We start from the raw sequence: 25,195 nt of genomic DNA, 5'->3' as shown, positions 1-25,195 counted from the left end.
ATTTAATTGATGAGAGAATTATTTACTAACGTTTAAAATTAATGTGAAGAAAAAAAAAATAATTGTTTCGTTCTTCGCCTATCGTTCGAGAAAGGTTCGCGCGTCACCAAATCAAGATAGAGCTGCACAGTTTGCAATGACCGAGTTGGCAGTGGCCGGTGTTACTAGATATCTGTCTTAATGAATGCGCCCGCAATTAACGACACACAATGTTCATTTTGTAGATTAACTGGCACCATAATACTTTCAGCAGAGAAATGTTGCACGTGCTTACAAACTTCTGGAATACTATTACGAATTCCAATTGTCGTAACACATGTTATAACAACATTATTGTGGTCTTTGTTTTATAAAAAGATTATAAAGAGATGGAAATATTTATTAGACAGGTGTTATCACAGTGGATACTCACCTTTATATTTTCTCTAATAGAGATCGACGTTTATTTCACTATCATTTGTTAGCAATACATTATCACGATTTCTTCGTCGGTTACGTGAGTACAACAGCACTCACGATATTCGATATCGCAATCTAAATTAAAACTTGGAAAATTTTAAGTAGTCTAAATAACAAACATTGTTCAATTTCGAACACCTACTGACCGTGATAAACAAACCATTATTACGTATCATAGTTTCGACATGTGTTATATTGCAATTTATAAAAAGATTTATTTAAGTTGGTCTAACAATTTAGACTAAAATATTGCATTTCTAAACAAGTACCTTGATTATTTTTAAAGTACTTATCAGTTTTTACTATGCACGACAAGTAATAAAGAGAAATTAAGCCTAAACAGCTAGAATGTTTTGTCGCCGACTACGATGGGTTTTTGATGCATAATATCGCTTTGTTTAACATTGGCCATCATCACTTTCACTAGAAGAAAAGGGAAAGTCACGGTGGCGCCCGTTCCCTTGCGGTCAGATAGCTCGGGCTATTGGCCGGCACTAATTCCTCTTGTTTATTTCATTTCACGCTAATGGTTGCCCACTAATATCCGTCGATTTCACTCCGTAACTTGTAATTTTACACGGCGCACATTGTTCTTTTATGTTTACATCGACTCGTAAAGGACGACGTTTTTATTGTGGTTATGTAACACGCAATGCAATCGCTGCGTGCGTTTATATCATCTTACCCAACAATCTGTTGATAACATCGATGGCACGTTTTCTGATATTATCATCGTATCAATCTCAACCGGAGATACTTTCAGCGGCTAGTACTTGTCGTGTTTTAGTAATATTATCAGTTTCATCCGTAGCACGTCTACTAGGTAGACAAACATATATATAGTTTGATTCTTAATCATATACGTTACTTAATATTTCGATAGCACTTGCTTACAGTTACAGTCACCTTATAGCTTTCTTAAACAATCCTTCTTCTCATTTTATCATTTTCCTAAATAAAATATTTAATTATTTCTTACCTTGCTTGTTACTATTACTTTAGTCCTTGTTTGTGACAGTCCGCCCACTTACAGCTGTACTGCAACTAACTAGTCGCTGTCGAGGTTCCCCTCTCGGGAATCCTTGTTCTAGTTACTCTTTGTAAAGGTTTCGGTTGAATGTCTCAAGTGCACTACCACCTTTCCATTCAAAAGTTGCAAAAAGTAGACACTTAGACAAGTCGCCACCAAACATTACAAAAAATGTGTTTTAGTTTTTCTATATAGTTAGTTGTATTTTATATAGTTGACAAGCTCTACCATACTCTGCCTATTATTAATTTCTATAATACACTCATTAAAGATTTACTCGTGTCTACCCTGTCTTATTTATACAAAAAAAAATAAAATTAATAACGAGGCAACACTTTTGTTAACACTTTTCAATATACATAAATGTTGTTATTGTTTGCAAACGTACTACAACTTGGTGATTATATTGAAGTTCAAGGTTGTTTCGACAATTTAATTTACAATATTATACATCGTACCAGTTTTACTTTAATGTCTTTTCTTATATACAAATAATTCACGTACTATACTTGTACATAATATACAGTCGCTGCTTGTATGCCATTCAAATACGATGTGTTCGCGCGTCGCTGCAGCCGACGTCTGATAGTGCGTGTTACTTACCGTTGTGTAATGCGTTAGTACATATTTTGTGCGCATACGCACTCTTATATCATATCGCGTGCGTAACATCTAAATCTGTGATTTGGACTCATTACCAATAATAATTCGCTTCGTTACCCTTTGTTATACGTCCGGTTATTACAAGTTTTGCAAATGCAACTGATGATTGTTTATAGACATTTGAAGTAAGTAATTTACATTGTGATTGTAATAAAAGTTAACGATGGCCTGTAAATTTTAAGTAAATGGAATCGGTGGTGGTGAAACCGAGATTTAGAACAGTAAGAGTAACTTGGTTAATAAATGTCATACAAATACCATTCTTTTTATGTTTCCTCAATGAGTTCATTAATGAACAGGTCCAAACAAACCAAGTCACATAAAGCAGGTAGTCGTCGTTTTTGTAGTATTTCAAGAGGCGTCTGCAGCCGACCGGTGTGCGTTGTGTTTTTTCTACGATTTTCTCGAAACCGATCTTATCACGCTCGCCATTGCATTATTTCTCTGTTTATTGCGGTTAATGCTGTGTAGAAAGTTGAAAAGGATAAGGGGGGATAAAAATTGCGTCGCTGTGTTTTGCGCAACGTCTATTGCATACGCACTCCGTTGATGTGCATAAATGAAGCCTTGTTGCTTGTCTCTCGAAGCTGTGCACTGTTGCCTACAACTTTGTGTTGCTGCAATTTTACACTGGTTTTTAGTAACATTTCTCTAAAGCTTTATATTTAACTTTTTTGGAATGTAAATTTCTACAAGCTTTCACCTGTCCCGATATTTGTTACCAAATCTTGCAAATAAAATTTTATCCATTACCCGGCAACTGATTGAGTTTGAAGTTTGCATACTTTTGTAAATCACGTGACAGTTCATCATTTATTTACGCAAATTAGTTTTGTGTGATCTGAATTATTTTCAAGAGCAAATGAATAAATTGTTCACTATAATGACATAGTCAAGCTAGTTGTAGTTTTAAGCAAAAAACATAACAAACACAACAAAACAAACAAACCTAACAAGTTTTGAGAACTGGCGGCCGACAGCTCGCCGATTAGCAAGGGATCACATCTCGCATATTGATTGACGCTTTACCACAACTTGCTGCCATGGCGCCACCCTACGAAACCGCCCCATTCACACAAGGACGTCGGCTCTGGAATAGGGGACGCGCGCACGCTCAGTGTTTATGCGACCCTCGTGGGCGGAGGACGTTTCGCACTTTTACAACGATCAAAAACCGTGAAAGTGATCATAGTGCAACACCAAATTTCATCAATTTATACCCTAGGCTTGTAAACCTGGAGGACAGACTCAAATACCATTTGTAAGTAGCACTTTTTATCGAGCGAATTGACCCCATAGCACGTGAATCTAGGTCAAGCTTCCGCTTCCTCAACCCAACGCTTTTTATTTATTTATAATGTAGGGACATGCTCACGCTAATATATTACTTTTATTATTATTAAAATTATATCAAATACACGCAGGTTTCGTTTTTTAAGACGATTTAAAATGAGAAGCCTAAAGTAGTGTAGTGAAAAACCTCATGGAACTCTTAGTTTTGGCATACGAAAAAGTGAAAATGTTTACTTGCTCTATGTAGCTGTACAAAATTATGATTAGGTAGTGAAGCTTGTATATGTATCATTGCCAAAAATTTCCCTCTTCGTTTCACTGAACGACATATGGCATTTGGATTCATAATCAGAAAAGGTAATTACCAGCAACTTGCACTTCGTATTATGATAAGTCGGAAGCATTCGTCTCGTCGGCTGTCGATTACGCTCCGATTATCCCGATTGAATCTGCCGTCTGTTTCATTCCAGTTTGGAGAAAGTCACTGACTTGTAACACATTCTGGACCTGAATTGGTCTTTTTAATTTATGGAAATCACATTGTGTCATTGTTATACAATCGCCAAATTTTCGAGGCGCATTTTAACGATTGTATTTTTTCGTACGTCGAGGCATGCTCAACGTAACATCGTTTGCTATGCACTATGCAGATCTTAGATTGCGAAATTCGGTCACAATTTAAAATTGTGCCCAATTTTGTTACAATACGAAATGAGACTGCGCCATTGGTGTTAGTTAACGCCTTAATATAAAATTAACAATAAGATTTATACATGAGTTAACGACTAAAACACGATTAATTGATCAACAGCACATTTGATCGCGATATTATGACACAGGAATTTGAATTTCAAGTCCTCCCAAGCTGTCCATCACATGGTTACAATTAAGTTTTCTATTTAAATCTGGTTGCGTCTTAGGTAATAAATGATAGCAATGTATACCACGGCAAAGTAGCTAATTCATGTTCTAATAAGTTCAAAATTCTCTTAAGCTATAAATCCTGTCATCTATTTCAGTTTATTATCGGCCGGCCGTGCACGCTTCCTGTGTCGCCGGCGTCAGGTGCGACTATTTCTACTTCGCCATGAACCTTGTTTCACAATACATGTTCAAAGTCGAATATTTTAAAACAAAAACTACACTGCTTGTTGTCGTTTAAATTTAACCAAGGACTCTTTCAAACTTAATTTCTTCCTCCCTAACATATACATTCCTAGTATTATATTCGTACTCCTCGTATGTGTGTCCTTGGACAGATTAGAGTTCGGAAGCGTTCCATTTAGTTGTGAACTCTCGCCACACACTCGAATAATACTCGCGTGACCTTATTCCGTGCGGAGCACACTGTGATGCGCTGCAATCGACCTACATTTCGTTTCGATGTTAATTAACCAATTGTTTCGCCCGACTTTTTGAAATTTGTATTAGCAGTTGCTCAAGATTAATTTTGATAATAATTTGCCAATCACGATTCAGTATTTTTTTTGCTACATGAACGAAAGCGCCACGCGGGAGTGGCATTCTCACCTAAATATATCAGCAAAATTTATTTAGTCTCACGTACAGTACCTTGCGCGCTCATCGCGCGCTTATAAAAAGAGGCGAGGTCAAAGCGTCGGTAGCGAACGGACAGTGTTGAGCCCGCTGGCGCGTCGTGAAGACGCCCGTATCGATATCAATAGTTAAGCAATAATCACGTGCAGCGGCGACGTCAGAAATCGATGTAACGCACAGGCTGATGGCTTTTGGCAAGGCTTTACTCCACTGAGTGCATTTGATCACTCGTATAACGTGTGCAGTAGAGATACGCCGTGTCCGTATGGTGCAAAAGCTGATGGCCGAGTTGAAGGTGCTCATAGGCAAACGAGCACCATTGGGGGGCGCGCCGCCCGCACCGACAGCGCCGCCCCCCGCGCAGCCGCAGTACACTCGGCGGGATCTCAAAGCGAACCTCCATAGACATATGAGTATAGTTCTCGACAGGTCAGTCATTAGGAAACATATTGTTTGTAAACATTGTCTTTAAAGCAATGACAGTATGATTTGTCCGTGCTCAATTGTATTTAAAAAAAATGAATTATGAAGCGTATTTTATATTACTTTTTCGTGGGAGTTGTTGGACCTCATCATCACATGCAAGTGAACATAGTGAACATCTTGTTTTTATTTTGTATCAGTGTGTTACATAATGCTTTTTTTTATTTGAATAATGTTTTAAAACTTGAAACTAAATACAAAGTTATTGTAATTTTAAAATTCAAATTCAAGGCTATCGCATTAACGTTTTGATAATGAAAATGTGTATCAATTTGCACTGAGCATAGTCTGAAATACATTGCTATATTTAGCACAATCCTCAATAACAACTTCAGAATGATTTAATTTGAAATTCGAAGCTTAAGTTGTTTTGTGCGTTAATGAAATACCAAGATTTATTTATAGCAGATTTTGATTTTAAAATACATAAATTTTATATATTATGTTAAACTCCACCATTGCCCCTCTATTAGAGTAAATTGCGTTTAACTATTAACTCTACATCTGTGTCTACTCTAAAGTTTAAAATGCTTTACGAGTATTTGGTAATAATCCACAGGATATCTTGTAGTTATGTGAACTCAGTCCACTAGAAGCTGTAGTTTATGTCAACCCGATCTTCTAATAATACAAGTGTTTACCACCTCGGACAGTTTGGCGGAAGTACTTTAGGGCGTGTCAGAGGGTGACGGAGTTGACGCCCGGCCAGCATATCACGTTATTTGCGGTGACTGATGACGGTCTTTCTTCAACTCTCTTGGCATGTGATATGTTGTCGTCGTCATTGGATGTTGCTACGGTCTCCATATTAAACATCCTATTTCAAGAGTGATCTATATCACTTTACAGCTTAACTCTTTCCGAATATTAACACGAAATCCACTCGGGTTGAATGTCATGTAAATTATTTACATAAAAATTACCATATCACATTTGTTCAGCTGTTTTCGCATCCACATGTTCAGTTTATGCTTACACCCGACGTACTAATAAATTACAAATATGTATGTGTGCATTGGCTTAATGCGCCGAACAGAAATGCTATAACTGTCGGTAGTTAGTTATCGTTGTTAATGATGTATGAAGCTTTAACGCTTCCCTGCGGTATGAAACCATGTAATCGCTTCTAATGAGCAGCTGGATTATTTCTAGCTTCATGCCGGTACGTTGGCGGGCCGCGTGACGCAGCGGCGATACCGCAAGTCACACGATGCCGCGTCGACATGCTCACCGCAAACATCGATATGCTCGCTTGTGTTCGGATTACGGCGGCCGGCGACCGGCGGGGGTGCTTTGTAGTGGTGAGGGCAGTCGCCCGCGCACGGCCGCGGCTCCCCGACGCCGCCCCGAAGCCGTGCCTAGTCCACGTTCTAGGTCAACATACTTATTCGCGTGTACGTCTTATCGCGCTCCTATTATCACGTTAAGCCTATTTCGTTCGTGTATCGATCGATTTCACGGTCGGACGAAACGCAGTCTTAAATTTTACGAGTCGCGTGCACGACCGGCGACGCGCGTGTCGCTTGTCAGATGACATCAGTTAGAGTCGGTTCGACCGCTGGGAACAATAGACGCGCAGTGGTCGCGTCGTAGCCGGCTCGGACGCACGGGCACCCTCATGGAGGACGGTCGATGCGCGACGTGTGAGGCCCTGGGCCGGCGCAGCCTCTCCAGCAAGCTGCTGCAGGTGGCAACTGCGCAAGCGCACATACGGACATGTTCGCACTCCTCGTCCCCGCCCGAAAACAAACACAGCTCGGATCTCGCCGCGCGCGCCCTAGCCGCCAAGAGACGCAAGTCAATAGCTGGTTTCAAGCTTAATTTACCTCAGGACACTGCTCCAAAGTCAACCCCAGTCGACACGCCTAGGTCGACATTTGCACGCAGGAACACGTGGTGCTCGTAAGTCCCATGCTTTTCATTATCATTTTCCGCGTGAATCCTTTTTTGTACTTTGATAACTATAAATCCGAAGGTATCATAAATCGGAAAGTGTGATGAGGACAGTTGTAGACTATCTTAACAACTTTATCACTTTGTTATCACAAGTATTCTTTATCATACTTTGATGTATTTATATGTGAATCACAATCAATTTTATTGCATCAAAAGATTTCACTCCTAACTCGTGATTATTTATGTTAGTGATTAAATCATCTGGAAATATTTTCTAATTGTTACTTTTTGTTTTTAAATTTGTTGTTATGGAAACGAGACTTATAGATTGGATGTCTTGATCGTATCGTCAAGTAAACACGTTTCGTTGTAACTAAACGTGTACATTCATATCTTTATCAGAGATCGATTTATAATCAACAAAAAAACTAGAATGTTTTGGTTGTTGACATATAGTATCTCTAATCCTACTCCCTACTAATACTATAAATGCGAATGTTTAGATGGATGGATGGATGTTTGTTTGAAGGTATCTCTGGAACGGCGAAATTTGGCACAGATGTAGAACATAGTCTGGAAGAACACACAGTCTACTCATTATATTTTTTTTTAATTTTATTTAAGCGCGAACGGAGTGGCGTTCGACAGCTAGTTATATTCTTGTCATATTATAATACGTATACATCATATAACTATTATTCCCTCATTTGTACAAGAGCAGTAAAATCTGTATCGCATTACCACTGTCCGACGTGCAACTAACGGAAATTTCAATTTGTCCAACTTCAACTCGTTGAGGCAATAATGTGGCCAGGAACTTGTCACTTGAGACGGCTCTTTAAGTTTTTGAATTGAACGAGAGCTTTTCATATGATTATTCATCGCTAGTCTAGACATAAAGCGGAAGTCTGTTCTTTCCCAGACTGAATTGTCACGTGTTTAAATTTTAATATATATTATAGTACTGTAAAACAAATCAACTTCTTCAATACATTATCTAACTGCCTCACTCCGCTTTCACAGAAGTAGAGCCAGCTTTAACACCTTCGCACGAATCGGCCCGTCTCGCCCGGTAAAATACCACAACCACACCGAAGACAGGCGTGAAGTGGAAGCAATTCCGCGTTTCGTCTGACGAGTGTGCGTCCCGGAGGCCTAATTTAGTCCTCTTTCCCTTCCCACCCTTTTTCTCAAAAGGAAAGTATGGGAAGTGGAAGTGGACTTTCCGGATGAGAGGATGCATTGGAGGGGAAAATATTTTCATTCTGTGCATCCTCTCCTCCGTCAATTAAAGGTAGGCAACGCGTATGCAATAGCGTATGTCTATGGGCAACGGTCACCTCGCTATTCAGCGATTTCAGGTGGCCGCTCGCTCGTTTGCCACCTTAAGATATAAAAAAACTAAGGGCCTGCTTGCATAACGATCAAAAGACTCGTAAAAGCGACAGTAATTGAAGGTTTTAACGAACTGTAGACTTGGTTCCTAATAATTACATCAAAATGATTAAATCTCCCGTTGACAGCTTAACTAAAAACATACAATAAATACTAGACTGTTTCTAGTTTACCGCCCTTTTATGGGCAAAAAATCGTCTACGTCCATTATCAGCATTCCACATAGGTTTTATTCTAAACATAGGTAGTTGTAATTGACTACTTTCTGTTATCCATTGCCAAAGAATCTACATTCTTCGTAACGAGATTGGCGATAGCAATGCAACATAGGAATGACAGACTTTTTACGTCATACGATTTATTCACGAACACTAGCATGTTGTGGTTTTCCACTATGAAACAAAAGATATAAATTTAAATACTACAACAATTAAAATCCCTTTTTACGTAGTTAGATTGCAGTATAAAATTACTGAAAGTCGTATTAAAAATAAGTTGATTATACTTAACACGCATTGAGTTCTTGAACACCAAATCAACTGTAACAAAATGTGTTAATAGACGATGTCATTGGTTGTCATAGGCTTGTAAACCAAATTTAAAAAAAAAACTGAGATATAATGCAATGATTTATTTTAAAAACAAAATATTAAAAATAAATTGCGTATTTTGTGTTTTCAAAATTTAATTTCAAAGTCAAGCGAAATCATGATAACCTATGAAGGCGTTTTCTGTGACGTCACGTTATGTTGTAGAGTAGAATCGTATCTCTGTTTGTTGTTGTTTTACTGAATTTTTAATTAGCAACAAGCCAAATTTGTAGGTGTACCACGTGGTTATTCTTCGTAACTTCAGTACACATTTATAATAACAATTACTAACAATACAAAACTAACCTTGTATTCACAAGAACAATAAAATATGAATACATAGTAAAAGTGGTTCCCAAAGAAATGTTTTATCTGGTCCGTTACAAAATGTAGCGCACACTTACGTACATCTACGTGAGAACTACAATAAAAAGTTTTAAGTACTTTTTTGTTAATCACACCTTTGCTTGTGTTTACGTGATCCTACACACGTGTACATCAAGCTTTATTACCTTATCATGGCCGTGTGTCATACAAATGACGTCACATAGTGTTTATTTTTATTCCTACCATTAGTGCTAATTCCGGTCATTATCTTTTTATACAAGATAACAACTTTATAATTATACCTTTGTGAATGGACAAAAAACTAGATAATACCATATTTGCCTATAATTGTCGGCATTACAATCAAGTGAATGTCGTCATAGTTCGTTAATGAAGATTACGGTGTGTAACGCAGGGATCGATTGTGTAATTGAAAATGGACTTGTACGTGGACGTATCTTGTTAAACACTTTTTTTTTGTTCTTCCCAGTATCTTAAAACATTTTTTACTTTGATAATTTTTCCTCTTACTTTAACGAACTTCGTGCAATTTAAACGAACTTACATTTATGAATTACTATTAATTTAGTTTATTTTGTCTCTGGTTTCTTTTATATTTAAGAAAAAAATCTAAAATAATACTTTTTGGGGATCCGTATCTCGAAAGGAAAAAACGGTACCCTTATAGTATTATTTTGAGATCAGTAACATTTGAGAATATTGTGTTTTCTAATAAATAGATCTATGAAGGTGAGTTCTGATTACATAATTGTTGAATAATTGTTAAAATTAAATTTAACCTTTCTTTTTCTTATGTATTGTTAGTGATGTTAACATTGTATACAATTTATGAATGGAGGTATAAGATGATTCGACACATTCTTTTGTCAAATTAATTTCCTTGTACCGTATATTACGCATAATCATTCGTATAAGTATATATAGGTTAATATATAGAATAAAATACATAAAATAAATTTCTTATTGTTTCAGCTCCATAGAATTAAATAAGATAAAATATAATGAGAACACGAAATAATTTTGTAAAGTAGAAAATTTTGCGTCCCGGAGGCCTAATTTAGTCCTCTTTTCCTTCCCTTTTTCTTATAAGGAAAGGATGGGAAGTGAAAGTGGACTTTCGGGATGAGAGGATGCATGGAAAGGGAAAATATTTTTTCTTTCTATGCATCCTCTCCTCCGTCGATCAAAGGTAGGCAACGCATATGCAATTGCGTATGTCTATGGGCAATGGTCACTTCGCTATTTCAGCGATTTCAGGTGGCCGCTCGCATATGCCACCTTATGATATAAAAAAAAATAAAAAAAATTGTATAATCCGAAAATACATTCGAAGTTCGATTAAAATGAAGGTCTTATAATATGTAATTAAATATTAAATTATTTCCTTTATTTCTAGAAATATATTGCGACCTTTGGTATCTGACCTTGAATGCAATATTGTCTCAATACATGCATAATAACTTTAGTTTATATAGGCATGATGTCATTGTTGTGGAAATGTACAAAGTCTGCCGCTCCTCGGAGTGTCATAAAATACAACCATTAGTGTTTGTAACATTCACGTAACAAACGTTACATTATCATCTCGCGACTGTATAATTATTACACCATCAATGTTTTTCTTTACCATTTTCCTATTACGGTTTTACGACCAATTGTTTTAGAAAATCCTTCTCTTATAATGCTCGCAATTGAAATCAAATATTAACACCTATGAGGCATATGGCCTTCTAACTTCATGTTCAAAGTATTAGTGGTTTGCTTTATCGATCCTATTGTAACTATGTATTTTAAATTATAAATGTAGGGTGTTTCAATGTAAAATCTTGGCTTCAGATTTTTGTGATATGTTTGAGTTGGTGACTAAATCACCTACAATTCGTCAATTCATATTTGGTACTTGCGTTCATGATCGTCCATTTAATTTAATAAATATTTTAATGTGACCTAACGTGAAAAACCTCTTAAGTAGTCTATGTATTCTTTCAGACCTTGTTCTACATTTATTTTAAATTTCATCCAGATCTAAGCAGCCATTCTGAAGGTACCCTTTAAAAAACATCTCATTCATTTTAAACTTTCACATTTACAATATTAGTGAGGTTAGGTTATTTTTATTACGTTCAACGGCAGTTTTATGACAAAGTAATAATCATTAAAAAAGTTGTAAAAAAATATACACGTTGAGTCTTCCCGATTACAAATACTCACAGTTTTATTGATACTAGAATCTTTGTAATTGAAACATCAAAACACAAAACGTCCTACTCAACGTTGGCATACTAATCCGCATTTAAAGCGTCAAGGTTATTACAATTTATATAATTTTACCGCAAAACAATGTTCGGGCGCGTGCTAACACAACGTGAGCGTCGAGGGGCATCAACGCGGACTTCTATACCGACACAGATGGACGTCGTTGACACAGCGACCGCGGAAACTAAATTTATGCACGCCGAATTGTTTTCGAACACATCCGTTACGAAATTATCTCTACTTTTATCATATTAACCAACGGTCGCATGTAATTCCTTTCGTAATACGTGGGTTTTTGTGACATGCCAAAATGTTTTGTCACCTCGCAAAAATAAGAACAGGTTGACAGACGCTTTTCTTTCTTTACGTATTCGTTCGGCTTCATTTGTCACTAGATTTAAGTCATTCGTAGACAACTAATGGCAATTTTTATTATCAAATTTGTTTTTACCCTTATAACCAAAGGGCACGTTATACATTTAATAACCTCATACATATATAGCAGCATAGCGATCGGGAAGTTCGTTAAGAAGTTAGGTAAACTCCAATAACGTAGTCCGTCCAAAAAACATTAAAAATGGCGATTTATAATCAGCTGAAGCCTATTAAAGGTTTTGTTACCGTTTAGTAACATTTACGCGGTTCTATAAACAAACTAAAAGAAGTTTGTAAAACTAATACATTTTACATTTAACAAACTAAGTAAATTGAAAGATAATAATAATAAATGGTATATTCAAGGAAGAGAATTTTAACTGATAACCAAGTTTCTCATGTTAACAAACAGACAACGAACACTATTGCAGCCTTGAACCACAGCCAAGTCCGACGGCGTTTCCAACTTTTCCAACGCGTTCCTTATTTTAAACGATGTTTCATGTAAGTTCCTCTTAGCACTATTTCGTAACGATGAGGTAACCGAGCATTGACAATGATTTTAAACACAACTAATCGACCTTTCGAGGTCATATGCGGATCAATTAGTAAATTTGGTTTATTTACGTTAACTCTTTTGTGTTGGTTCGTCGTCTCCACGGTCACATAATTTTAGAGAGATGTAGACATTTGCTACAGACTACAAGAAATATATTGTTTTACTGTATTTATAAAAAAGTCAATTTCAAGTCAACCTTGTCTTCACTAATGCGATTACAACTGCTAACGACAATTCAATAGTTTCTTTATATAATAATGGTAAATCGTTCCTTGAAACATCTTAATGCCGGCTTCATTGCGTATTCCTAATGAGCACAGAAGCCCGAGTCAACAAATCCGTTTAGTTATTTTGCGCACTGATGACGTCGTCAAACGTATGTGAATACTTATATACTTAAAACCCCATGAATGCGGCAAGTTATACTTTATGTTGTAGTTGTCTTTACGTAATTCTTAAGCAATTTAACGTTTTCATTAAGAATGTTCGTTACGAAACAGTTAATTCAGTTTTATCACAAAAAATTACTACTGCGGTTCGACTTTTTACCTGAACGACCTAGAATGCTGTTTATTTTTGTCACATAATTTCAATGTATTATGTCAATAGTATATGTAATAATAATGTGAGCGTACATATGTGTTCTGAAAAATCTCAGAGGCGAACAATTCTCTTAACTTGTATCAAACAATGGAATTGAAGAGAACTATTTAAAGTCGCTAGGGTGTAAGTTTTCAAGCCTATCAATAGAATGCAACTAGACGCTCGTGGAACAATTCGCGGAAGCGTTTCGCGTTACAGCGATAGTGCTTTGATGGCACTCGCCTAGTCTAGTCGTCTGCCTCTCATTGGTAAATAATGCACATTGCAATGACTTGCTCTTCATACAAGTGAGGTTATACGCTACTTATTTCTTTGTTTCAACCCTATTTGTATGTAAAAGATTCCTTTACTAATACGAGCTGAGATATGTTTGCTCATATAATTCTTTTAGCCATGTTTTTTTAAAGGAGATTTATTTGTGGGAATAAATGGTAATCATATTTATTTTGCTGTAGACAATGTCTCCCTAACACTACACATTTTGCGTATTACAAAAATATAATTATCAATATTTATGGTAAATGTTACAAGTACGAGAAAAAGCGGGAATTGAGTGTACTCATAGAGTGGTCGATATATCAACAATTAGTAATTTGCAAACTTGCAAAATAAGTACTTGACTCTACACGGCACCTACTTGGCGACCTTCAAAAATGACATAGATTTTACAAGCGATGTTCCTTTACAAAGCACAGCAAAAAGGAGATACGAAGCTAAAGCATATTACAAAACTAATAAAATTACGCAACGGGCTGTAACTTTTATTATATAAGTAAAAGAAATCTGTATTTGTCTAATTAAAAATATATGGCACTAGGGATCAAACTGTTTTCGTTTATTCCGCAGATTACGTTTTAAAATGTCGAAAAAATTATTGAGTCGAATCTGAACTGAGCGGGGTGTACCTGTTTTCGTTGCTTTATTCTCTACGATATAAAAAAGCCATCTAAATCTCATCAGCCTTGAACCTAAACATCGGTATGATTCAAAGCGAAATGCGGTAGCGTCGAGTGCGCGATTCGATTGTTACGGATTCATTCGCTCAAAAGTGCGGCGTTCGGGTGTGTCGCAAAAGCGTCGCTTAGGTGTTCGGAGGCGCCGCCGCCGTACCGCTGGCCGTAGCCCCGTAGTAGGCAGAGCGTGCGCGCGCCACTTGCTCGCCAGCCCCCCTCCCCTCGCACCGGCCGGGCCTGGGCCCAGTCCGCCGCAACGCGTCGCCCCGGCCGCCCGCGCGCCGCTACGCAAGCCAATCCCCACGACTCTACCTCCGACACGCACAACGCTCACGGACGCAAAACATCAAAACGGCCCCTCTGAACCCAACGCCCGGGACCCGACGGTCCCGCCTCGTGCAGCCGCAAGGCCCCCCAGCCGCCACCATGCAAACCAAACTCATAAACGGGCCGTACTCGTCCATCATGAACAAACAGGATTTGCTCAGAGAAGTCGTTGTCAAGTACATCGATTACTTTTATCCGGTGTAAGTATATGTTTTACTCATTTATATGTTTTTTCTTTACGCTGAGTCCAAATTTAGATTTTTTTATTTTATGCAGAATCTTTTATTTTTGTTTCTATTTAATGAGGTGAAATGCTTTGAAGGCTCTCACAAAAGATTAACTAATTACCGAACCGGTAAGTCGGTGAAGGTTTGTCGGCAACGTGTTCGACTGCAGCCAGACGAACGGTTGCCATTGGCTGACGTCAGCGCCGCCTATAGAACCTAGGCGTATCTATCGCCTGACTGCTGCTGTATCGATCCGCTGCACTAAGCACTAAATCTTCTACATTCATATATTCTATATGTCTAACTCGAGAGTGTTGACCTCGAAAAGCTCCGCCCGCTGCGACATTGATCTTCTATTAATTGCGACATTGCTCCTTGTTCGTTTTTGGCATCTATAATTGAAGTAAAATTGTATGAGATATTTTTAGCAATGAGGCTTTAAAATTTGTGTTACATCACTCTGAAATTTGTAATATTTGAATTAAAAGTGAATGATATTCGATGAAGCCGGATGGTGACTACTTTCTACCAAAAAGTTGCCATACCTGTTTATATACACATATGCAAAAAAGGCATCGATCTGAATGTGATTGCGTTCCTTGAAAATTGAACGTAATTCAGTAACGGTGACCATTCCGTACGAATTTATAAAATTGCCATTCATAACTGATTTTTACTTTACGAAAGCTTAGGGAAAGCAATGTCGTGTGACCGTTTCGCGTGATCAGTACCCACCGAATCCAATCCTTTATAAGTGTTCTTATTCCATTAATGTCCTTTGTGTCAATTTGATTTAACTCAAATGCGTCGCAGCGCCGCGATCAATATACACTTTGAAATCAGATGTTTAAATTATGTTTATACTTTAGTTGCCTCACGTGATTTACCGCAATATAGAATCGCAACACATAATAGCATGGTACTTAGCTTGGTCAATTCTAGTGTGTTCTTTGCGTTAACATAAAAGTAGTTACGTAATAGTTTATTCAGCACGTTAACATGCCAAGTGAAGGCATCGACTTAAAATATGAACACGGTGGCCATGTCGACAACGATCGCCGTCGATTTCCCTAAAACGACCTTGACTGTTCTCGCTGCCCGCTCGCTTCGAGATAACAAACTTTTTACGGCTTTATTGCACACCAGCGAATGCGTTATTTATCGCTTAATATATTAGTGTGTATTCAATCATACGTCCTCCAACAAGACAGCAACAATGTCGAATGTAATTGAATATTTCGCAATAATGAGAATCACTTCATAAACGCTAATGGTTATTTTATCGTTGGCCAATAATTTTAAAGTAATCGATTCCATTTTATGCTGTGTAATGTAAACGTCCTCTAGGCGTTGTTTTGATTCTACGTATACAAGTAATTTATAACAATAAGTGGTTACTGCTACAATGAGTAATGTAGCTATTAAATTTTCATGAGACGCATTTATATCGTGACCTTTGTGTATGTGCCACGAACAAACCTTTAGAAATAACAATGTATGAGTCATTAAATTAATTAGTTCCTTGTGGGCAATGATTTTAGTGTGACATGTAGAATTTGATTCGCCGATACTTGATGTACTTTGTTTACACAATCTGAAAATTTTGCTACCATTTATTTCAATATATGTTTTAGATCAATCATACATTATTCGATCCTCGAATCCCGTTTCCTTCGAAGTAAGAACTCTTCGGGAACACATTATATATTGAACCTTTAAAAAGATTTTTTTTGTTTAATTTTTCAGCAGACTTTTACAATGTCTGTTCTTTGTTCATATGAATGCTGTTCAAAGGTACTTCATAGAACGCGTTGTTGTTAAGTACGCACGTGCGTGGTGACAAAACCCTTATCATGCCTTTGTTTGCCCGCATCTCATATTCACAGAATACCACCTACAACGTACTATTTGCTCGTCGTTTAAGCTATATTGTTTTACAAGTGTCAATGATCGGCGAATCTATTAAAAGCGCTGTACAGCCTCTTATAATCAGACCAGTTCTTTTCTCAAAGAGTGTAATTTTATTTATGGGAGTGTGATTCTTGGTGTGTTGTGAACTTTGCCAGGTACAGGTACATTTCGGCTGGCACACGTGAACCGTCCAATCTGAGGTATATTTAGCAACAAATCATCTCTCACGTATCGGTCTTGAAAGGCACGCCAGTCAAGTTTTTGTAGCTTGTATAATTTCGAAACGGCTGATGAATTTGAAAGGATTTTAATTTGTGCGTTTTCGATTTCAACACAATGGCGGAATGAGTGTTATTCAATTATTGTGTTTGTAATATGTTTTACTAATTCAGTTAAATGGTTGAATAATTTATTTTGTTGCAGTAAAGGTATAAGTCTAAAAAAGTGTGTACTTAAAAGTAAAATTACGAGTAAAAATACCTCTGGAATACTGTTGATGTAATAGGTAATCAAATATCTAGATATTAAATTGCAGTAGCTATATTATCCAAATGATCTTTGTAAGGCTGTCTAAATTCGTTACTCCCGGTCTTAATTTTGTGTCAACTATAACTTACGTAACCGTTAAAATTAAACATGTTGTACTTATAGAGAAAGTTGCTCCTAGTTAGTCACTACATTTCGATTTCGATGTTTGACGTACCAAACGCTAATTCACATGAACATTTGATCGGCTTTATTACGTGGCGGCGTTTACATAAGGATCCTGAATTGGTACTCGATTATTGTCGTCTACTGCAGGCGCGGTCATGCGCTCAATGGCCGTTATTTAATATCGAAGATTGCAGTAATGGACTGAACGAAATCTACGAGTATCTGCGACAACGGTCGCGACTTATAGCTCACGATGTTCTGCTCACCTCATTGACGCGACACGGAATCCGAGGCCGGAGAAAGTCAAGTACGCAGCCGTACGTCGTGCCACATACTGGCTACCAGATGATTACGGACAAGATTGTATCATAATGGATAAGTCCGGCAATAGTCCGCGATAATTGCATCTCGGCCGACGCTAAGTAGACTGTATCGTTCTATGGCCGCACGTGGCGAAACACAATGAAAACGTGCATTCGTGACTTATTTGCAGGCAAAACGCTCGTTGTTTTTTATTTGATCGCCTTCTGCAACATGATTCAGTTCCAATGCCTAACGGAGGAAATATCTGCCTTTGTGTGTGTTTATATTTATTATATTTGTTAACAAGACAAAACCTATGTTATAGGTACAACATATACTAAAAATCATCGATGCAGCAATTGTTGTTAGGAATAAAATATTTATCCATGGTCGTATGGTTTTTATACATATGAACTATTGTAGTAAATAAGATGTTTTGATGCAAATCTCTTTAGTTACACAATATCCTAGTATTCATTCGTTCAGCGATTAACTAAGATGCAGTATGAAGTGTGCATTTGATAAGGTCAGTTATACACGCATTCCTACGATTATGTTTTGAACAGAAATGCCACAGAACTCAATAGTCAACATGTGTCTAGATTAAATTAAGTTCGATCATTGGTTAATCGATTTACCGTGAAACTCGTAATTGTGTAAGAAATGTAAATTTTTGTTTCGATCCGGACGCAGATATGACCTTGGTGCCAACAATGCTATTGACTTATGAACAATGATGTATTATACTATCTTCTTGGTTTACCTATTAGCGTGTATAACTATTTTGGAGTGTACCCAGTTACTAAACTTACCGCAATTTAGTAAACAACGTGTACAGTTAGTTTATGTATCGCTAATAGTAATGTTATTGTTCACAGCGCGTCGGGCACCAGCGCCGTGGCGATCGACAACAAGATCGAGCAAGCTATGGTGAGTACCGCACTTTACATCCATTGTTTACGATATCAGCCAATCACCGCCGACGGCTGAGGGTCAGCTAGCGGAACGGTCAAATTTATATCGTACCATACAAACTTTACAATAGCTCGCTAGTACAAATCCCTTGCGCACGCTTTGTTCGATCCATACCGGGCTCATGTGGCACTACCGGCGAAGAGATGCGCCACATTACCACGAGCCGCCATAAAATTTGGACCTTTTAATCTTTATCTTTGCTATGCGCAAAGATAAACATTAACAACAAGACAAATATTAGGAACAAATCCGATTCTCAATGAATTGCTGAACTTTCAAATGTTAAACAAACTACTGGTAAGGATACGAAACCTTTTCGCTACAAAAAACGAAATAGAATAACGTGGAGAAAATGCGCTTTTATTAATATAAAGTAAATACAGTAATCGAATCCCCACTACCGGGTGAAGACTCCGTACAAGGACAAAGTAGTGCGTTATAGAACATACGACCACATTGCATGCTGTGTTTATGATACCCGGCACACTTAAATGTCCAACTGCGAAAATACACCTAGCAGCGCCTTCACATATTTAAATAATTAATTACCTTGGAACTTGGGCTTTTGCACGCGTGTACTCGAGACAATCAATTATATTGTGATAGATTAGAAGATTTCTAAATCTTCTCGTATCTCAGTGAGGGCTAATAAAACACTAATGTGACTATCTGCTGAATATAATTCGTTGATTTACGCTTGTAAACTAATAGCTATTTAAAGCGTATCAACACAACTAAAAACGGTGTCGCAATAATATTGCGAAGGTTAATTATACAAAATATTAACTAAACCGTCGTTGTCTAATTAAACAATTCATTAGCACATTACGGCGCCATCGTTCCGCGTGTTTGTTTATTTAGGCAAATGTACAATGTTTAAATAAATAAGAAATGTTTGTCATTAAATACGATCTGATAACGATAAAAGTGGCAGAGCGTCCTTGCCGTGGACATACGCGACAAGTTTGTTTACTAATTGATTTCGTAAACATTTGTATCAATTATAGTCTGTATTTGTCTATCGACATTTGTGCTTGTGTTTGTCTTTGATAAAGAGACTGAATATAGACATATAAAGTATGATAACTTAAGAAAAAAGCGATGAAACGAATACGTACAAGTTTTCCAAATTCACTACTTTTTTGTGAGTACAAAAATGCAAATTTAATAAAATATCGTATTAACAACAAAGGTTGTCTCTTATATAAATGCAAATTTGCCGCAAGATCGCCAATTAAGATAAAAGAAAAATATTTTATTTTAAAATCAACCATCCGAATCGATAGCTACTGTTAATTATTGAAGGTCCACAACAAAGGCGATTTAAATGAATAAATATCACGTAATACACCGTAATACGTAACAGCTGTAATTCTTTACGCCTTCTTTCTTACAATGACGAAATTAATTTCACAATAAATGACGTCATATCGAGACGATAATCCTCACGCTCTAATTAATCGACTCCGTTTTCTTATTCACGTAAAACCCTTTGTAACACGAACACATCAAACACCTATATGATTTTCGTGGAGGAGAAAATTATAAAAATATCTGTGTAGTATTTATAAATTGTTCATATAAAACCTTTGGGGATTAACACGATAGATTTACTTGAGTAGATAGTTGAAATTTTTATACAAATGTAAAGGTGTCATTATCAGCTCACTATATGTCCTCATCGAGAAGCTCGGAGCCTAACCTAAGTTAAGGGTGAATGTAGAGGTGTACTTTAATTATATTTTAAAATTTCATGACATTTAATAGATTTTATAGTATTATTTTTAACTGAAAAGTTATTCAAAATATAAATGATATATTCTGTAACCTTGCTGGACATGCCCTCTAAGGGCAGTGTTATTGATCTCTCCAAGTTTCTCATGAATATGCAAAACACTTTCGAGGTCATTGAGATCAGGGCGGGGTTTTAGAAATTCAGACAATTTAACACACTGATGCGTAAAATTACATTGTCTTATTATCATAGCATAATGAAAAATTGTAATTTATTTTAATAGAGCAGATATTTATTAAAATCGTGAACGCAGGACCTGTTGAAATTTAGAAAATGAATTAAAATTGCTAATTTAATTAAAATAAAATTTACATTTTGGCGAAAGTGGTTGCATAGGCCAAAGATGGATTTTGTTTTTGAAATTATATTACTATCACAAAATAACTTCGACATAATTTTTGAATGTTGTAGAGAGCTTAGTAAAAAAGAAATTTGAAAAATTTATTATCATTCGATCAAGAATAAACTAATTACTCATTAGTTTATATATCTGTATTAATATTAGATTAGTTCCGCTTAACTATTTTTATATTCTTCAACCTTCATTAAGGATATTTGATACGACCTTTTCCGAACACTGAGGCTGAAAATAGGACCTTTGAGCACACGTTCCAATGTCAATGATAGCAACCTGCTTGCCTTAACGACTTTTTTATCGATCTATAGCCAAGTTTATTTATAACTTAACACATTTAATAGAAACTTGATGGAATTTCATGATAACCTGTAAGGCAACACAATCATAAGATAAACAAATGACAGTCGATAGACTCATTAAAGTATATTTTTTTAAATTGAAGTCTTCAATATCAAAATTGATCGATATTTCACTTTAACTTTTTATCAGACTAAAAAGGAGGAGGATCTCAATTCGTCTGTATGTTTTTTTATAAAGTAAAATTTTCTACACAAATCTCGTATCCGGCACTTGTATTTCCGGGAATAAGAGCGTTCTTGTTCAATTCTTCGTTGCTACATAACATTATTAACAAATAATGGTGTCTTAACAAGAAAAATAGTTAAAGCATTGTAAGGTTTGATCGCAGCAGCTCTGTTTCAGCACATTCCGCGCCTAGCCGTCAGTAGTCGCCGCCGGTTGTTATCATAACTACTCGCTAACGGAGGAAATCGCGCGCGATAAAACGCTTAAAGGAAAACGTACAGACGTCGAGAATTAATTACTTGCGCCGCTATTCGGGCTACTGTGTTACCGCGTCTTTTACTATAGAAAGTACCACGGCCATTGAAAATGTCTTAAGTTAATTAATTTATTACAGACCAAATTGATTTATGTCGCTGTTTTCTTTCTAATAGAAATTTATCGCTTAGTGTCAGCGAATCGATTAAAACTATAGTTATGAGAATTTTAATTGAATCGTAAAATAAGTTAACAATTACTGTTTTAATTTCAAAATTACCGGACTAGAATAAAGATGTTATAATTCTTAATACGTCAAAAGCGAAAAAAATTAGAAGACCTAGTACTAGCACAAAATTATTTAAAAATGACTTAAAATAAGTAAAAAAAAAGAAATATCAAATCTTTCTCGACCATCTCTTGATATATGTTTTAATTGTTTCGTTTATTGCGTGTTATTTCAGCAAAACATTTAGGTTAATTGTTTTTATCGTCATCGTATCGGCGTATCGTCAATCTAGGCTTTAATTAAACCTCGTTTCATTTGTAACTGCACAAATATATAGTATACTTTGTTTTATTCTACATTAGACACACGCAATAAGAAGCGAATTAGTGCGAAAGCACTGAATAGTCCATATTACAACAACATACAGTGTAAGGAAACGGTTGACATGTCGCATTGCGGCAGCATGTCAGTCGGCCGACCGGGTTCCGCGTGTGCCCAATGCAAGACGTTCTCAGAAAAGCATAGAAAGACGCAATAAAAACAAACTCGTCACATTTGCTAGAAAGCAGCGCATCCGAACGTATATATATGTTACGAGACGAGGTCTCACAGACCTTCGTTCTGGTTATCTTGTTTTGTGTCAATGGTTTATCACTACAACAGTCTGTTACTTCCTAATGTAAACATTGAATGAAATGGTTAAAACATCCTAATTCCGGGCTTTAAATGTCGGTAATTTATTTATTACGTTGTGAAAACAAAGAGAATGTCAATATGGATAAAATCTTATCATATTCGAGGCCAAATTGGTTAATCTCTTCCCTTCCTTTATGTGGGGCGACATCATTTTCCGTCCTTAGAATTAAACTGTCATCATTAATGCAGTTGTCTCTGAAAAATTATACTAATATTGATATTGTAATTCTTAAATATAAGTCTACAAAATTTTCAATTTTCGGCTCTTACACATGAACATGTTTTTTCCGTAGTATATTCTTCATAGTTTAAATGTAGTTACACAAACAAAACAAACAAGCATTAAACGAACTGCGTGAGTTATTTCAGCGATTAGCTTTTTTATCGCTATTTGATTAGATATACACACCTAAAGTGGAGGAAGTCATTAGCGGACGCCCACTCGCCACAAAACAAATAAGGATGATTTCCAACTGTCGAGATAGCGCAAAATATTTGTTCTGGCGTGTTAACTCTGGTGTTGGCTCAGTGAAACATTAAAAAAATCACGCAAGCTATCAATGTCTAGAACAGAGGTGCCCAAACTTTCGTAGACCCCATTAAAATTTTTAATGCTCTCTATGAATGGCATCGTACACCCCCATGAATCTCAAGCGGTCCTCCCGAAGTACTTTGGGAACCACTGATCTAGAATTCATATGTAACCGTAGATATTTCTGTCCGTTTTTTAGCCGGTCGTATTTCGTAACAGTTCCGTTTCAAAACGAGTTTACATGCATTCGACAGATCCGAAATAGTGTCCAGATGACCAAATTATTTCTCAATGCCGGATCTCGGTAACTTTTAAGTCGATCGTGAAAACGTTGTCTCTCTAAAATCTAAAAGTCATTTTGTTTCCAACGCTTGTGTGCAATTTCAATATGCCCATTTAAGTGCATACCAAATAACACAAAGTGTTTGCCCGCCTATTTTTATGAGTACATGTTCCATTATCGTCTTGAAACTGAAGAGCAGTGAATAAGCGTGTAGCAAAATAGGATTTAAAGATTACATATTACTCGTATTTTGGACACTCCTTATTATGCAATACCTTAAACGTAATCAGGTACATTTTATACTCCCATAAACTTAAAATATTTCAACCGAACTTTTAGCAACATTACAAAAAACATAAACAACTGACAATTGAGACAAAAATAGCCGTGTAAAAAGACAGCGGTAAAATTCACATAATTTTTCAAACGAGGCTAATGTTCAGTTATGAAAATACACGCAAATTTAAGTGGGACACCGCACGATACAGAAACACAACGCATAAACATGTTCTCGTATCTCGCACGTGGCTATGCTTTGAAGACAAATTTATCAGCAGGTACCGACGTGAAATTCTGCATTTCGACGTATAATCTGTCTTATACAATCCTCTTTTTAATTAGAGCAATCTAGTATCTATCAAGATTCGTTCTTGCAAACAAATCATAAAATCCGATACAATTGTAAACGCTTTCTACAATAATCAGTTTGTGTCGTTTTAGTCTGCAGACTAAAATACTATTGCTTTAATTTGTATTCTGTAACCTTTCACTATAAATCCAGTGACGCCGTTCCAACTTCTCACACCTGTTCCTTATCTTCACGAATTGATTTTCACGCAACGGTTGCGTAAAGCTGCAATCTCCGGAGAAGTGGCCGGCTCGTCATTATAATAGTAATGTTACTACATAACACCGTTATTAGATCTTCGACACAGTTCAAATCATTAATGACTTCCCGTCTTATAAAATGCCCAGGAAACGGCTCCCGGTATACTAACGCTCCACTAATGTATTGTCCGAACATTAATTTATTTAAAATAATATCCTTTTGTGCTGAATATATTAATGTAATTTCTTGTTTGTTTATTGCTACATGACAAAACAGTTTGACGGAAGTAAACGTGTATATGAAACATTGTCATCAACATTTATAGCTTTTGAATTAAAACATTAAAGTAATAAATGCTTCAAGACATTATTATTTGATTTCCTTTCAACAAAATATATTTAATAAACTGAGCTTATGATTAATTTCTTATTTCTTTTGTTTTCGTATTTATTATGTTAACATTATTGATTAATCGTATAAAATAACTGTAAATTTATCGTTTTTAGGTCTAATCGACTTGTATATGTCGGATTTATCTATCTATAAAATATCCGATCATTGACCCGCCAAGCAAGTTTGTTGAATTAAAGAAAATGTATGCCATTTCGTCTGGTAATGTATTTTGTTTTTGATATTTAAAATAATGTAAATCACAAGTGTTTGCGTGAATACTAAATCACAATGTACTCGTATGTCTGATGCGTTTGTGTGTACTTGTAATTACATTCACGGTGCGTGGGAACAGCTCGCTTGCATAACGTGTCACTTACAATAATGCTCTATTGCGTTTGTAGGTCCCGAGACGACCGCACATATGTCACAATGCAACGGTAAAA

At 36.5% G+C, this 25,195-nt stretch overlaps 1 protein-coding gene across 3 annotated transcripts in view; it reads left to right on the top strand.

Annotated features, from left to right (window-relative positions):
• Window positions 1-25,195, top strand: part of LOC106124231 (TSC22 domain family member bunched) — a 117,097-nt gene that overhangs the window by 83,541 nt on the left and 8,361 nt on the right. For all 3 annotated transcript variants that reach the window (XM_013320697.1, XM_013320696.1, XM_013320695.1), the window contains one exon: window positions 18,761-18,812. In XM_013320697.1, the coding sequence (XP_013176151.1) occupies window positions 18,761-18,812 (52 nt within the window). The remainder of the gene's footprint in view (window positions 1-18,760; window positions 18,813-25,195) is intronic.

This window comes from Papilio xuthus, unplaced genomic scaffold (genome assembly GCF_000836235.2).
Source record: "Papilio xuthus unplaced genomic scaffold, Pxut_1.1 DF825946.1, whole genome shotgun sequence".
NCBI classification, from domain to species: Eukaryota; Metazoa; Arthropoda; class Insecta; order Lepidoptera; family Papilionidae; genus Papilio; species Papilio xuthus.
Note: the sequence above shows the minus strand (reverse complement) of the source record. Positions and strands in the feature narration are given on the sequence as shown.